The sequence below is a fragment of the Cryptomeria japonica genome, chromosome 4, assembly GCF_030272615.1.
Source record: "Cryptomeria japonica chromosome 4, Sugi_1.0, whole genome shotgun sequence".
NCBI classification, from domain to species: domain Eukaryota; kingdom Viridiplantae; phylum Streptophyta; class Pinopsida; order Cupressales; family Cupressaceae; genus Cryptomeria; species Cryptomeria japonica.
The window spans coordinates 253,486,434-253,503,765 of NC_081408.1; the positions used below are offsets into that span (position 1 = coordinate 253,486,434).

Sequence of the window (17,332 nt, forward strand, 5' to 3'; positions counted from 1 at the left end):
TATTGAATGTTTACAATCAATTGTTCACAGCCATGCATAGAACTTCAAAATTCAAATTTTAATGATGAATAGCTAGCTGTGTTGAATTTAGTGATTGGTTTTGATCAACCCGAAGTCAAGGTTACTGATTTAAATGCTCTTCGCCTGTATGAGACCCTCTTTTAATGTTTGTGCAATCATCATTTTGGAATCAACTTTCGAGTTTGAAAACTCTTATTGAATGTGTTCATCCTAGTTGCATCGTCTTTTGAAACGGCGTTATTTCATCTCCTCATCTCAAGGCGGACTTGGCTGGGATCACTCCATTCATAAACCATCACAGTCAAAGATGAGGTGTTCAAAGCAATGCATAAGGTGTTGAGAGCAATGACCAACTGGCTCATTTTATGCCAGCCAAATTTTTTATTTCGCAAAAGTGAATCGTTCTAGTTCATTTTATGCTGGGGGAGAGAGACTTGACTTAATTAGCAACTACACCTCTTTAAAGCAAAGGCTAATAGCTAAAAGACTCTAAAACTAACCTGAAAGCAGAAAAAAGTGGGGGTCCCTAATGGGGCGATGTGTGAAAATGTCACAACAATGAGCAAGAAAAAGACAAACTTGTGTTAGCACCAACCTGGTCACAACCTGAGATTACAGATATAAACACATTGATGAAGGATATGATAGATAATTCAAGGTAGTGGACTGATCAACAAATTAACAAGTTGATAAATCAAGGGGTATCACTAACATATGGCAAGATAGATGAGGAAGATTCTACCCAATCAGTTACAAGTACTTCATCGGTTAGGGAGTTGGAAATGAATCAAACTTTTCTAGAAGAGACCAACTTGGGAGTAGAATCTGGAGTAGAGAAACAAACACCCTCTCAAGATTGGGCACCATCAATTGCGGATTGTCCTAAACTAGAAAAGAGAGTTATAGTGGAAGATTTGAGAAATTCTAACCTAAGTACAAATGAAGAGCTAGATGAGGTCATCATTTCAGCCCTAAGGGGAATCAATGAGGATAGTCAATTGGAAGATGAAATGGAATTATCCACGGTACCTAACTGGTTGAAAGAAAGAATTAATAAGAAGATAGTTCAGGAAGTTCAACCCATTGAAGACATAGATGATTTCTTTGCAAAAATTGGTAAAGTTAAAGAACAAAAGAAGGCGAAAAAGTTCTCCCACATCACAAGAGACAGCTCAGGATTGCACATTCTACAAGTGGCAGTTCCCATGGTTGATAAGCTGAGAGAGGAAATCACTCCAATGGATTATGAGGTTGGAACACTTGATCTTGGATTGACAACAGGAGAACAAGAATTCCAAGAGTTAAATGCTACTATCATGACAATTCGGCAGGGACTCAATAAAACAGAAGAGGAGGATAATTTGGAAGTGGAAAATGCAAGATTAAGAGAGTTCATACAATGGTTGATGAAACTTGTGAGGCAAGAAGATGATATGTTTGTCCCACCAAACTCTATTCCACAGGAAGCATTTGAAAGCCTTGAAGTCGTGAGAAGTACAAAGCAAGAAGTGAGGAATTGGATGGAAAACATCTTAAAGCAAGCAGAAGAGTTTCTACAAGGATTTGTGCAAATATATGATGAGATAGTATTGTTCAGAGGAAGAATCCAAAGTGTGGAAAACTAGTGGGAAGATTTTCCAATGGTGTAAGATAAGAAAATTCCTCACCTCAAGGTATTGAAGGGGATTCCTATGCAGACATTGATACAAGAGGGTGTAATTGAGGAAGGAAATATCTATGATTTCCACTGTTGGTATAGTTCCTTAATGATGACAAAGGCAACACTTGATAGAGTGAAAGGAGAATGTGAAAAGATAGAAGGATCCATCAAGGGGATACAATCGAAAATCCTTTCATCCTTGGAAGAATTATTGGGCCAAGAGATGAGTAAATATGATGGTTTGAACTTAGAAGAATTGAAAGAGAAGGTGAAGGCCGTTTATTTTCAGGGGTTAGAATCTATCAAAGAAAATCAGTTGAATGAAATCCTTTCCTTCATGATTTTTATGAATCATCTTCATAAACAACAAGCAAAGTGGGAGAGGACCTTCAAAGCATGCACAAAAGAATTGGATGTGATAGAATTGCAGCTTGATGCCTTGCCAAGTGTCACCACAGAAGAGCTTGAATTGATCATGACCAGATTCATTGCATATGGAACTAGGGAAAGAGATAGGGAAACCAGATCCTAGAAGATAGTTTGTTAGATGATTAGGTGTCATCTAATTTTCTCATTGGCTCTTGCTCCTTGTGGTTTGTGATGAGGAGAATATTCCATTTTCATTGTATAGAATTCAATTGTTTTTTGGGTAAACCCTAATTAGGGCTTAGGTGGTTTGATCTTGGTCATCGGTTTTAGATCAATCTTGGTCCTTCATTTGTAGTACTTGAGTTGTACATAAGCTAGCTCAGTCAGGAGGATACAAAGAGAAGTTCTCAATGTAGTTGAGGCATTATTTGCCAGAAGATTGACTAAGGAGGAAATGACGATTAACTTCTTGACGGACAGGTTACATGAATATTTCTTTGTGGAATCATTTTCCAAAGCGCATCTGGAAAATGTTTCCTTGTTCTCCAACACGATGCAAAAGAGTCAGGAGGTAGTGGCAGATTGGGAGAAGTTTTTATCTAAGTGCGAAGAATAAATTTCCTTGTTGGAATTCCAGATGGAGAATGTGCCAAGTGTCTCCGTAGGAGAATTGGAGGTCGTCATTGCCAGATTCATTGCATACGCCATCAATGAGTGAGATAGTGGTTGTCCAATTTTGGATGAGAATATTTTGACTGCATGAGGAAGTGGTGCATTCATTGCTAGAATATTTGACCAAGGTGGCAGTTGAGACAGTTCATGCTAAGATGGTGGAAAATTTATGGCATTATGGGCGATTCTTGCATGGTGGAGCATTTATGGCATTATGGACGATTCTTGCATGGTGGAGCATTTATGGTATTATGGATGATTCTTGCATGGTGGAGTATTTATTACACATTGGATGAACCTGAGAGATAATAGAGCATTTAATGCACATTGGATACCATTATTGGTAGGAATGTAATTAATTGATAATGAGCATGATGGGTCACTAATGTTTATTCCCACCTTGTTGCATCATGTGTGGGGAAATTTTTGGGTCAAACCCTAATTAGGGTTTGCATGTAGGGGGTGAGCCCTTGATTTGGAGAGGAGAGATTGTTTTGAGATTGTTGTGATAAGCTATTGGAGTGATAAATTGTATTATTGTTCTTTGATGTTGTATACTTGTCTTATTTCAATAGCTTGCATGGTTTCACTTTCCTCACTTAGAGTAGATTTATTTCAAGAACTTAGGCCAACAATGTTGATTGCAGTGCTCTAAGGTGGATCGTTTGCTCATACCTTTTGTTAATAGCTGATTGTTATTAACAGTGCAAGGTTGGACTGAGCCATTTCGTGTGTGCATTTAATCCGAATCATTGAATGGATATTGTTCTCTGATGGTATTCATTGATGATTTGAAATCTTTTAAACACAACCCTTTTAGATTGCACCTGCTTCATGGAGTTGTCTCAATGTGGGGAAGTGAAGTATGGTTGATACCATCTGAAGTTTTGTTGTCTACTAAGTTCTTAGTTTTAGAATAGTTTTCCTAAGCCCTTTCCCATTTACTTTCAGCGTTTTCAAATCAAAAAGTCCCAAAAAAGAGCCTTTCATAGCCAAAGCATTTGAGAATATCCTTGCAATTTCAAATTTGCCAAATCTTCTTTATGTGTGCGTAAGTCCCCTTGGATTACCAGCATTTCACATCAAGCCAACTGAGTTCACTTCATTGCATAATCGGAACATTGGAGTTAATTGTTTGAACTTATTGCAATCTTAGCATACAATTAGACTTTGATCAAGAGAGGGTAAAGTGACCATTGGAAAACTTTATTCTGTGTTGAGTGTGGTCACAAAACGCACGTCAACAGGACCGAACTTGTATCCAAAGTTCCATATCGCATGACAATAATTGAGCTTATGGAGTTAAAGGCACAGTTGCAAGAGCTTATCAATAAAGGATTGATTCAACCCAGTTTATCGCCTTGGGGAGCTCCGGTGATATTTGAGAGGAAGAAGGATGGAACTTTGTGCTTGTGTATAGATTATTGAATGTTGAATAAGGTCACCATCAGAAACAAGTATCCCTCACCCTAAATTGATGATGTGTTAAATCAAATACGTGGGGTGACAGTATTTTCCAAAATAGATTTGCAATCAAGATATCATCAACTTAGATTGAAAGAAGTAGGCATACATAAAACAACTTTTAGAAGTCATTTTGGGCACTGCGAGTTTACAGTTTTACCTTCCAAGCTCACCAACACCCCAACAACATTTATGAATCTAATGAACAATGTGTTTAGGGACTGCCTAGACAAGTTTGTGTTAGTATTCCTAGATGACATTCTAATCTACTCTAAGAATGAGGAAGAACACTTTCAATATCTGCAAATAGTTCTACAACGTCTTTGAGAACACAAGTTGTATGGAAAGTTATCTAAGTGCACCTTTTTCTAGAAGGAAGTACATATTTAGGGTACATTATATCTGCCAAGGGAATAGTAGTAGATCTGACAAAAATAAAGGCCATACTAGAATGGCTAGTTCCAAAAAATGTTCAAGAGTTGAGAAATTTTATAGGATTGGCAGGTTATTACAAAAAGTTTGTAATGAATTTCTCTCAAATAGCTCATCCTATCACCAAACTTCAAAGGAAAGGAAAAAGTTTTAGGTGGATGAAAAAATGTCAAAAAGCTTTTGAGTATTTAGAAGAGAAGCCAACAACGGCACCAATCTTGAAAGTGGCAGATCTCGAATGACATTTTGGGATCCCAAAGGACATTTTGCATTTGGAAAATTGTCCATCCCAAATTTTGATGGGTCAAGAAAAATCATGGCCCATGCATGGATCCAAAAATTGGAAACCTACTTGACCCTTAGCCCCATGTTAGAGAAGGATTCTATTAAAGTCGCCATATTGCATCTAGAAGGGGTGGCATCATGGCCTAATCACCCAAAGCCATCATAGCATTTACACCTATGATGCCTCATGGAAAGGTTCAACCAAAAATGCCCCCAAAGACACTTCAAAGAACTAAGAACTACATAGTTTCAAAGACTAGCGCTATGGTTCTCGAAATATCTAAGGAGAGAATCACTTACCTACTCATAGAAGGATTATTGGATACACTCTATGGCCTAGTAAGTGCCTTCAACCTTCAAACTCCAAGAAACAATCCTAAAAGCCACCGAACTTGATGCCGCCCAAGCAAGGGAAAAAGGATACTCTAAACACACAACATCAAAAGACAAAACCTTCCATATTAAGGAAGGGCATAAGAGAGCCTTTATTTCTAGAGATGACCATGATAACTTAAGAAAAAATAATTTATGCTTCCAATGCAAGGAAAAATGGGAGCTTGGGCAGATTTGTGAGCTACACAAGGGTAAAGAGAAAAATGTGTGCTACAAATGCAAAGATGAATGGAGGCACGAACACATCTGTAATCCAAAGGACCTTCAGCAAAAAAAAGTTGAAAAACTTGTGTTTCAAATGTAAAGAAACACAAGAGATGAAGGGTGGTAAGATGAGGGGAAATGGCTATAGGATTCCTCACTAGGTACACCACCTCATATGAGATGGTGGAAGGCCACATGAGGCCAAGAGGGATGGTATATCAGCTCTTGGACCTAGGGTAGAGGATCTCTTGGGTACCCCATCATGCCTCCTTATCCTAACCCTTTATGGTTGAACACCATTAATGAAATTAGATATATGAAAATCATATGATTGAGTTAATGTTCCTAACCCTAGTTGGAGGAAATAAGGTAGGAATGAATTGATTACCCCAAGAGATGGATTTGGTCCTAGTTGGACGTTCTTGCCTCTTGTGAGCTAAGTGATAAATTGATTACCCAAGAGATGGATATGGTCATGGTTGGACATCCTTTCCTCTTGTGGGCTAAGTGATGAATTGATTACCCCAAAGGATAGATCTAGTCTTAGTTGGATGTTCCTACCACTTGTGGGATGTGATGCAAACAGCCATGACTTGGATATTGCGTTCTCTTGGGCGTAGTTGGGTTGGGCAGTTTATCAGTGCCCTTTCAAATCTCCTACTGAACTAAGCAATGATTGTTTATAGGATAGTTAACTAGCCATAATGTTTACTATAATCTACTTGTTCACTGAATGCTCATTATTTTTTAAACCACTAACGATAAACTGAGTTTACCTTAGCATGTTATTATTGGAATTGTTGTTTTTATTGCATAAATAGGTTGATTCCAAATCGTAAGGTGATGGAGTACTAGGGTAAATCTATGGATGCATTCTAGTCAAAGAGAAGAAATCAAACAATTCATTTTTTGAGTATACTCTGTTGGTTCCCAAAAATGAAAAACAGCGGGTTTACACTACTACAGGGCAGAGACCAAGCTGATTCCTCAAAATATCTATGGAGAGCCACCTCCAACTCATCAATACATGTCAGGCTTGGACCAACAGTAACAAGGACATGAAGTCCTCCTGCGCTTTAGGCTCTACAAAACTAGGGAGGGTAATCCCTTCAGTGAATTTCTTGCTCTCTGCAATGATACTCAGGAATTTACTGAGAACAAAGCAGATTATCTCATGAAAAGACTCAACAGAAAGGGAGAATGCTCAAGGATGGCCACTCCTTCAGTGGTCCTCAACCTTAAACTGGAGTATGAGATGGGGAGAGATGACTTTCAAAAAATACATAAAACGTAAAAGATATTCTGATGTTTATAAAAGATTTGTAGAGACACATCAGTTAAGAAACACAACAAGGCTGACAAACAAAACCAGTTACAAGCATTGATCAGTGCCTTATTCCATTGGGCATCTGAAAGATGTGGAACATAAACCTGAAAGTGCAACAGAACTTGATTCTGATAACATAAAATTTGGGATGATACTACCTTACAATATATCTGATGTGTAATTCTAACCCAAAACTACTTATCTAAAATCCTTGCATAAGTCCTATCATTCTGCAACTCCATTTAAGCAATTTAATTGACCCCTTGGGCCCAAGCATAAACAGAAAGCTACATACATCATAACAATGCACTAAATGAAATAAACCCTTGATTTATTTCATTTAAAAACTGACAAAATCATGCAATGGAGAGAAAAGGGTCAGAATTCTATTAGTATAAGTAAAATGCTATCTCTGTTACAAGATAAAATTTATGCATAACTCCTTCAAGAACCTATACAAAATTTGACACTAAGACATTCCTTTATTTGCTTTGTAAAAGATTTTACAGCTTGTTTGCTTCACTTTTGACTCGCTACTAGAAACAGACTATGAAAAACCTAAAGAACAAGAAAACTAAACCTACAAGATATTTTCAACAAAATCTGAACCGTTTCTTCTAGCCATGATTTCCCTTTTTATAGAATAAAGGGAGCAACAAGCTTCTGGCCAGAAGAAACTTGTCAACAGCAGATTCATTTTTAAGAATTAGCCCTAAAAGGGTGTATGCAATTCTATTACAAAAATGTCTACATGTCCATGCGTTGGCACCTGTGAATCATCGTTCTCTAACCGAAAATTAGTAGGAGCAAAACCGTTTGAGCCATGTCGTTATCGCCCTGACACCTTCGGATGGAGTGTGAGATGTTGCATTTTTTGTCCAATAGAGCATTTCCCTTCCTTAGAAAGGGAAACAGGATCCCGGCAAGAAGTAAAGTCGTCCCTCAAGCTAGAGGAGGAGTTCAACCTTCATGCCCAGGATTAGAGGTAGTGGGAGGGGGAGTTAGAGGGTAAACATAATACGCTAGGGAGGGGCCGCAGCTTCCATGCAGCTACATGGATGGATTGTTGCCACTCCCTACCCAGACATGTTCCTTTTTCATTCCTCTGCGGGCTCTCTCTCAGAACCATCTGCCATCCAATGACAGAGTAGTCATAGAGGTTGTGCCATGCGTGGCCTTTCTTCAGAAGAAAAGGCTTTCACACCCCCTCTGGCAATCCTCCCCACTTTCACATCCCCTATGGCAATAGACATACTCACACATGAGAGAAAAATTTCATCCGGTATCACAGAGTATATTGCAAGTCCATCTACAAACTTGCTCAAACATCATTCCTTTTGCAGAAGGAAAAACTGCATTTAGAGAATGAAAAGGTTTCATACTCACCTACCAATTTGATCACTAACTTGTTGTATTTATAGTTAAAACCATACTTCATCAAGTAATGCCTGTTCATGAAACATCATCATTCGGGTGCTCTTGATTCAATCCGCCAGCTATGGACACTAGAATTCATGCATATCACATCTACTGTATTCCTCTGTCAAGGTTCATCTGATGCGAGTGATTTTATCCTGATTTTATTCTTCCATGGGTGTACATTGTTCTTTTTTTCAGATCTCTGCCATCAGACAAATCTCTGAATTTATCAGAGAACTCGTGATCCATCACACTTGAACCAGAAGCTTATCCAAATCCTTTCACATCTCTAGGATATCATCTCTAACTGTCTTATCAATCCTAAGTCGACCGGTTTGTATCCATTCATTTTGCCTTTTCCCGAGAGCTATGACCGGTGCCTCCAAAATCCCTCCTAACTTCTCATTTGAAACTCAGTCGCAGATCTCCTCCAACTTGGCAAATCTAACAGTCATTTCTTGCCGACTTAGCACTTTGACTTTCCATCTGTATCTGTGGACCCACAAAATCCCAACTAAACAGTGCCATATCATCTCTCGACTAGACTTTGTTAGCGGTCCCACCGTAGGTCTTTCTGGCCAACCCGAGACACATGGCATCATCTCGCGATGCCGCGGTCCGTAACCACCTTGCAACTTCCATTGCGGGAATACAAGAGTCGTCTGATATGTTCAAACTTTATCGCCTAGCATACTGCCTATTGACTCTTCCTGAACTTAAAAATCGAGCACCTTTTACCTCAGGATAAAACATCTCCATTCATTCTGAGCACGTGCAAATTGATGGGACTGTTAGTAGATCGACCTATATCGCTTGCAAACCGGTAACACAATGCTTTCGACTGGTTACACTGCTAACCCTGTCGGTTTCCGCTGATAACACGCGGCACAATCTCGCGATGCCGCGGTCATTAAAATCCTCGCATCTTTGATCACGGGGAAGCGCTAGCCGTTGGATCCATCATGTCTTTAACAAACGATCGGAGTACTTAGGATTCTTCGGACTTAGGAAAATACAAGCGCGGACTTGAATATTTAGAAGGAGACCGGTAATAGGAATGTTATGCGCTTGACTTAGGGAAATTATTATTTCACGAACCAGTTGATCATCACTTTGCTTAGGGAATAAGATGGCCCCACTCATGCAAAGGGTACCCTCGGCCTTAAGTGGGAAAAGGTAACAGCAAAATATATCATTTCTAGGGTTTTTCTTCACAAAGAATAAGAAGTTTTGATAAATCCTAAACCCTAGACCTTGGATCGTTCACAGAGGATACACATAAAACTTGAAAATCAATGTTTTGAGCTCAAAATTTGAAAATTTCATGCAATCAATTTTCAAAGCTATCATACTCCATGTCTGCATATGTTCATATGTATACTTAGTGTCTTTTGTTAATTTTAACACTTTCAGATTGACATAACTTAGAAATTTAGATTTAGATTGTTTAACTGAAAGAAAATGACAACATAGAAATAAACAAATTAACAGCAAGACACAGTTACCCTAGGAAAACCTCCTAGGAGGAAAAACCCAGCCAAAAAAGATCCTTAGATCTGATTATGGATTATAGTTATGTAATCATTACAACACTTATCTCATGTATTTGCAGGTTCAGATGTTGCTGTCACAAGAGGTATGAGGTGACAGCCTTCAACAATCACTTGCTGTCATATGAAGGATAGATGCTGCTGCTCCAGTACCCTAGATTTTAGGCCTCCAAGAAATTCGTTGTGTATGACCTAGATAGCAGTCCTTTATGCAGTTCGCTTGGTATACATAAATGTTAGTCCTTGCTGTGTGTGTATGATTAGCAGATCTCCAATCAGTTTGCTGTGCATTTACTGAATTTGCCAACACCTCAAAATGGATTTCGCACCTCCTAATGGTAGATGAAGGTTGCTGTAGCTGCACGTGACTGAAGTTCGCACTTAGGCAAATTTCGCATAAGGATGAAGGAGCTTGATTGACTTGATTGTCTAACAAATGAATCTTGATCTCTTATTTATATGGAGCGACTTCCTTAACTAGGTCGGCCTTTAAATAATTAACCTTTTAATTATTTCCTTTTATCTGTCTTGTTAATAGGGTCCACCCTATTGGATAGTGCGCTGAGGTTTATTTGCTATAGCATGGGGAATAGGGTCATGTAGGAGGGAAGAGGGGCCAGACCTTATTTGGGCGGATTCCAATGTTGCCTAAGGCAATATGAATCCGCCCTTCCCTAATTAATATCAACATCTTTATGTGTATGCTCCGTGTTTAACTCATACCTGATGTGTTTTCATCGTGTGTTCTAGTTTTGGTTAATCTACAATATGAGAATAATGAGGGTGAACCAAAAAGAGATAAATTTGTTTAGAAAAGAACATTGCATTTAAGGTCATAAATGTGTGTCATGCTTCTAATCCTCATCTCGAATAAGCTCTTGCTTTAATGATAAAAGATATCTATGATATCGTGCAAACATTGGGACCACCTAATCAAAGCTAATCATATCACAAGAATGATCTAAAGATTACAAATCTCCAAGGGTCAGTTTAGGGATCCACATATTGAAATATTGACATTGCTCGAGGACAAGCAATTTTGGGAAGAGCAGAGTGTCATGCCCCCTACCATTTAGATTTCAACAAACACTATTAATACCCAGACCTGGGCAATACATTCCATGGCATAGGGCCAACTAGGGTAGAGGGAATTTTAAGGGATTTATTGCCATGCCCTGCCTGAGGTTAAGGCTTAATAAATAACAAATCACAGCATTTAAATAATGAAAGGAGGGCCAAAATATGTATATAGGGCTTTGAAGGGTAAATACTGACTCAGAAATAGGAAAAAATAAGCAGTGATCAAATTAAATGTTTCTAGGGCTGACTCGAACATTTAATTGAGGGCCGACCTAATAAGACCACTTGCCACATTTATAATTTAAACGAATTTGTTATAAGGCCGACCCGAGTGAAAGATCACCTCTCTTGTGAAGAGGCAGGAAGAAGGTATTTAAGAGACATAAAGTAGGAAGTTTGAAAGGAAGCTGGGCAATGAGAAATCAGAATATTAGAAGCAGATCTACAGAAGTCTAGATCAGAATTTGTGTGTGATAAGTAAAGAGACATCAAGCAGGTAATTGAAAGAGATCAGCAGTTCCATAATAGAGATAAGAACAGAACTATTATTAAGTACATGGTATGCATGAATATTATTCCCATTTTTAGAGCAGATCTAGAGCAGTCATTAGGGCAGGTCTGAGGTGCATTTATGATCAGATTTTTAAGGCATCAAACCATCAGCAGAAGTGATCATATAAGCAGCAGGCTGATTTATATAATAGCATCTTAAACTATTGTGGGCAAATTATAAGGTAATCCAGGAAAGGGACATTACATCACTATTAGAGCTATAAAACATATTAGTTGTGTTTTTAGAATTGCAACAGCAAACAAAGTCTTCAAAGTGGGGAGGAGGCAGTTTTAATTTTCAAACTCTTTCATAAGTGTGGAAAATGTAGATAATCATAAATTAAAACACATATTTCCAACGGTTATAATCCATTTTGAATCATCTACATGATTAAATATATATAATTATTATAATTAATTGATGTGTAGGGATGTTGGAGGCAAAAGCAATACATGTCTATTACAAGAAAAGGAAACTAAATCGAAACTCTATGCAAACTTTAGCATAACCATGTAAACACATATATGTGGTGCAATGTAATCATATTGCACAATAATGGCAATAAAAATGATACCATCTACAATGTATTTATCCAAATCAAGAAAAACTGATCAATAATGGGAAACCCTCTGCAAATAAGAAAATCCAAACATTCGGATGACAAATGAAACCCCTCCACAATATATTTTATTTCATTTTTTTTTTGCAATGTCAGACAAGAGAGACAATTTTACCTGGTTTTGTAGCTTGTTTGCTGCTCCTTATGTTCTTTAAGCTCTCCCCTGCTGCTTTTACTCCCTACCATTGTGAGAATCGGTCCCCAAAATGAGTGACAATTTTTGAACCTTGAGAAATTTGTAGACAGAAAGGCATTCCTTCTGTGAGTTGAGAAATTTATAGAAAACTAGCATCAACTAATGAATCTTTGGTAGATGGTTAATGTTGAAAAAAATTTATTAACAAAATGCTTAGGATCTAATTATATCTAACTATAACAGATTCAAAATTGGAAATGTTTTGTTGCTAGATACTAAGAGAAAACGGAGTCAAAGAAGCAAGTCTTAAGCAATCCTTAAATGAAATCCATATGAAGACCTACTCAAGGAAATATCTTGTCAAATGCTAAAATGAGCAAAATATTGCATAGTTTTTAAAAAGATTACCATTATAGGAGCATTTATTTATACTTCAAGGGACTACTTGATGGATAGCAAATCTTACTGTAAGGTACATGTGAGTTGCTTTGTAGAGTAAATAATGACTGGACCATGCTTCAGAAGGTGGCAAAATCCTAATAAGTTCAGAGAATTTACATGGATTTAGTTTCTTATCATAAGCAATCTACACAAGATATTTATTCCAGAGAATTGGCACAATAAAATCTGTCTCAAAGCTGCAAAAATTGCTACTAGTCCTCTGTATTCTTGCTGGTTATAATGTCCCTGTCTAAATATTTAGGGCAAATAACTTTAAAATTTGCAATATTTAGAACTAGATAATACAAATCTAAATTTCATTTCAAATGTTTGCATCCATTGATATCCTAGATTCAAATTGGGCCACAAATATAAAATAGATTGCAGAACCTTTCTTACATTCAATAGGACTATAATACATCACAAAATGCTGCTACGACAACTTTAATTAACTACAGATATGACAAGGAACTCATACCAATAAGTAGACAGGAATGATTGAACCCTCCTCTGCATTTTTCTCTGCGAACATGTATTATTTCCTGCCTTCAAGCGCCCCAAAATCGCCTCCACCCCAGTTGCTCACATTCTGAGGTTTGTATGCCTCTAAAAATGCTCGAAAATCACATTTTATCCTGCCCTTTTCCTTGCTCACATTTTAACCTGCCTCTAAGAATACTTGCTCACATTTTATAGGGATCCTTGCTCACAATTTTACCCTGCACTTTTCCTTGCTCACATTTTAACCTGCCTCTAAAAATACTTGCTCAAATTTTATGGGGATGCTTGTTCACGTTTTTACCCTGCCCTTTTCCTGCAAAAGAAGGGGACGTCATTCCTCCCCAATGGCACGGTCACCCTCCCCTGCATAGCGCATTCCTACGCCATACGGCATTGGTATTCCATACTCGATCAATGGTCAGGTTTTCCTCGGTCAAAATTGTTCAGCAAACATGAAATGCAATTCAACCTATATAAATAGTAATGATTTGGGAGGCATATGCCAACATGATCTGATGGTAACCCGTGCCCTAATCTGAAATTGATGGGAAATTAGATTAAAAAAGAAAATTATGTACTCAAAAGGGACTAAAAAAATCCCAAATTCCTTCCAAAGAAACATGGAGGAGACCACATGGCATTGAATTATTTGTGTTGGACATTGTAGTCTGAATCTCCCTTAATATACCTTGATTATTACATCATGCAACCATGAGAAGACATCACCACGCAACATGGGAAGAGATCAATGGCAAGCATGACCTTGCCACATTACCAGACCTTTCAGTCTCTGGATGTTGGGTGCTGCACTACGTGGAACGAGAAAACTCCTCATGATCATTGTGTCGTTTGCCGAGCGCTAATTTGTATCCAGCATACACATGGGTTGCAATTGAAAACATAACTTGTGTGTTTAGTCTCAGAAATATGTGCTGAGTTTAAGGCATTCGCAAATGGTGACACTCTTTGTGCCAATATCAGAAAAACCAGTCCAAAGAATGGAATACCTGAACTCCTTGTACCACAATAAAAGAATCTCGAGAAATGAGTAAATCATAATGAATGTAATATCAAAACCAATGAAACGATTCAAAAAAACAAGTGGGCTTCCAAAAGTTATAAGGCGAATGCATTGCCAGCTAACTGTGGCCACATCATATTTACGAAGTATTGAAGCATGCCTGTACATACCCATAGAGAAGAAATAAATCTAGCCGTTTATATTTTTAAATTTGAATCGGAGAAATCAAAGGAAGTGGTATTTCATGGATAGCTATGTCACGTGGAGGAAAATATAACATAAGGTTTAGAATAGATTTAATTTTCTTATAAAGACACGCATTATCTATCACAAATCTATTTAAAATATCTTTGGATTTGTAGCGTCTTTTTAAATATCTATATAGATTAGTTGTTAGTTGGATTTCTAGTGTCTCACGAGAATAGTTTTTTAAAGATAATGTCAATTTAATCTAAGGTTGGGGTCTCATGGAGGGGGCTTCCTAAAAAATAGAGAGGAGCTGCTGAGATTTTTTAGGAAAATTTTTAAGCTGGTAGTCCCATGAATTTTGTAGTGTAATTGAACTTAAAAAATTTGGTCCCATGAATTATTAAGATTATGTAAAGTCATAAGGTTTTGATTGCTTTAAAAAACTTTTAGCCTTCTAAACCACATGAGAGTAGGTATATTTAAAGATTAACTCTTATGAACAATTATCAACATTATGTAAAGCCATAAGCTTTTGATTGCTTTAAAAAAACTTTTACCCTTGTAAACCACACAAATGGGTAAAGTAATTTGATATTACAACATTTTAAATGTTCTAGTTGCAGATGATAAATGTTAAACATAAATCATGTTACCCAGAGGGTAGAAGGAACGACTAATGCCCATACTTATTAATTATTTTTCTTTTTTTATTTCCAATCAACTAGCTCAAACCATTAGAAATATTGATATAATAATATCATTAGCAAATAAGGGGATGGTACACTATAGAACTAAAAATAGTTATCATTATAAGAAAAAAGCAATAGGAAATCGATTACTAAATTTATTATATTTATAGGATACATGACAATTTGAATTTTTTATCAACACACCCTATTAGAGACATTTTGTTTTCTTAAAGACAATGTAGGATGGAGGTGTATAGTTGCTAGTGGCAATTCATTCTCCATGGCATTGTTGTCATATGCCTACACAATTGTAGGTCATTCCCAAGTCTATTCTTATGGTTTCTCCTTCACCTTTAAAATGGAATTGGGTTGGCTACAACTAAATTACGATCTTAATCAAAGGAATTTAACTACAATGAATTTAGAAAGTATGAGAATCATACAAAAGATGACCATTTGTAAAATTTAAGGTACGCATGTATGTTCTCCAAATACTCAATCATTTCTTATGAGGATAAAAGTGACTAATGATTGATCGTGCTTTTATAGATATAAAATATTCATTTGTTCTATAAAAATCTTGATCAATTAGTGATTGCAACTCCTAAAGAACGAGGTTGTAAATAGTGGAACATAACAATTGCTATACATGAGAACAATGCTTTTCATGCATTGATGATATAAAGGACATGTTTGAACTTTATATGGCTAACATTTTGTTGTAAGTCCATAAGAAAACTGTGTTCTGTAGTGCATCTCAAGAGCTCAAATATTTTTAGAGAACATTGCATATATTTTGCATTTAAAAATAAATAAAAAATAGCTTTTATTTGTTAAATTAATTATTAATTATATTTTCCAAAATGTAAAAAAGTGGTTAGCAATTCATAGGACAACCTATTCATCCATTTCAAAAATATACAAGCTCTTTCAAGCTTGAACAAGGAGTTCTACTTTAATATGGCCGGGGTATATGGGTAGAAAACCCCATCAAAATACACCATTTTTCATATAGACAATAATTATCAAGTGACAACCTATGAATAATTATCAAAATACACCATTTTTCATTTTGACCAAATTTAGCCCTAATTAACTTTCCACACCTCTTAGGCATACCCATTGCACTCTAAGATGCAATTGCTAGTTTTAATGATTTCTCAAAAAGATGATTAAAAAATAAACAATTCTGAATAAAAAAATTATAATATACAATTAGATAAAATCAATTAATGAAAAAAAAATTATAAATTTTATAATGATTTAAAAATAAATACTTTTATTATTCATTTCACTTAATTATAATATTATATTTTTTATTTTTTTTATCAATAAAGGATTGTAGCTGAATTTTTTTTATTTATTAAAGAAAGAGTACAATGGCCTGGTTCAATAAAGCATACCGGCGGGAAAGAACCGGGAAGAAAACCCCCGGTTGCAGCTCAAGAAAACCTAAAGACTAATCATAATTATATCAATCAACATATTACCATACCCAACCTAAACAAAGATCTCTATTTGTTACTCCCAGCCCATTACAATAAACATAGCCATCATTTGATGATGCCAAATATATCTAAAGTTTTAATCTACCTGTGTGTCATCTGTGTCTTTCCTTATAATGGTTGTCTTGTTTGATTGTCTTCCCCGATCTGCCAACCTGTTTAGGATACCACATCTTGAAGACAAAGATTAGTGTAGCATTATCTTGATCAATTACAGAGATCAACCAGAGTTAGTCCCAATTGATACTTGATTGTTTTATGTTAACAATCACATAAGCATGGATTATGATAGTCATGTTTAATTATTGTTGCCCTTATCTAAACAATATCTGTAAGAGAAAAGCTACTATAAGTCATATAACATTTAATAAAATTGCTATACTATCCTCAATGCTCAAACTCGTATAGTCTTAACTGCATAATCATACCCTACATTCAAATTATCAATTAAGAAAAAAAACTATAGAGACCCTGCTTTTAACCCCCTAACTAAGAAAGAAAGATTTTGAATTTCAGTCAATTCATCAATCTGTAGAAGATTTAGTGCCTTGTTAACGATTAAGAGCCATAACAACACTATAAACAATAGACAAAGTCTGAGTTTAACTATTTACTGCACATAATATCCATCTAGAAGTGCTTCATTGAGAAGTGTTATACAAACATGTTGCATCAAGGCCATAATTGCTCTAGCTCTCAATCTTAGGCCTTGGTTAGTAGATCAAAGGGAACACAAAACTAGAACTCCTGCTTAATTTGAAAATCTTTATTTACAACTATCAGTAAGGGAAAACAACCACCA

At 36.4% G+C, this 17,332-nt stretch overlaps 1 protein-coding gene across 15 annotated transcripts in view; it reads right to left on the reverse strand.

Annotated features, from left to right (window-relative positions):
• Positions 1-14,265, reverse strand: part of LOC131065548 (vacuolar protein sorting-associated protein 35A) — a 105,108-nt gene extending 90,843 nt beyond the window's left edge. For 5 of the 15 annotated variants that reach the window (XR_009111429.2, XR_009111425.2, XM_058000083.2 and 2 more), the window contains exons 1-3: positions 13,104-14,265; positions 12,651-12,720; positions 12,164-12,227 (exon numbers count right to left, since the gene is read on the reverse strand). Coding sequence is in view for 4 of the 15 variants with exons in the window: in XM_058000083.2 (XP_057856066.1) it covers positions 12,164-12,227; positions 12,651-12,720; positions 13,104-13,141 (172 nt within the window). In the remaining 11 variants the exon portion in view is untranslated. Of the gene's footprint in view, positions 1-12,163; positions 12,308-12,650; positions 12,721-13,103 lie in introns of all 15 variants that reach the window. The other 10 variants (XR_009111426.2, XR_009111423.2, XR_009111420.2 and 7 more) reach the window with 4 other exon arrangements.
• Positions 14,266-17,332: the final 3,067 nt, after the last annotated feature.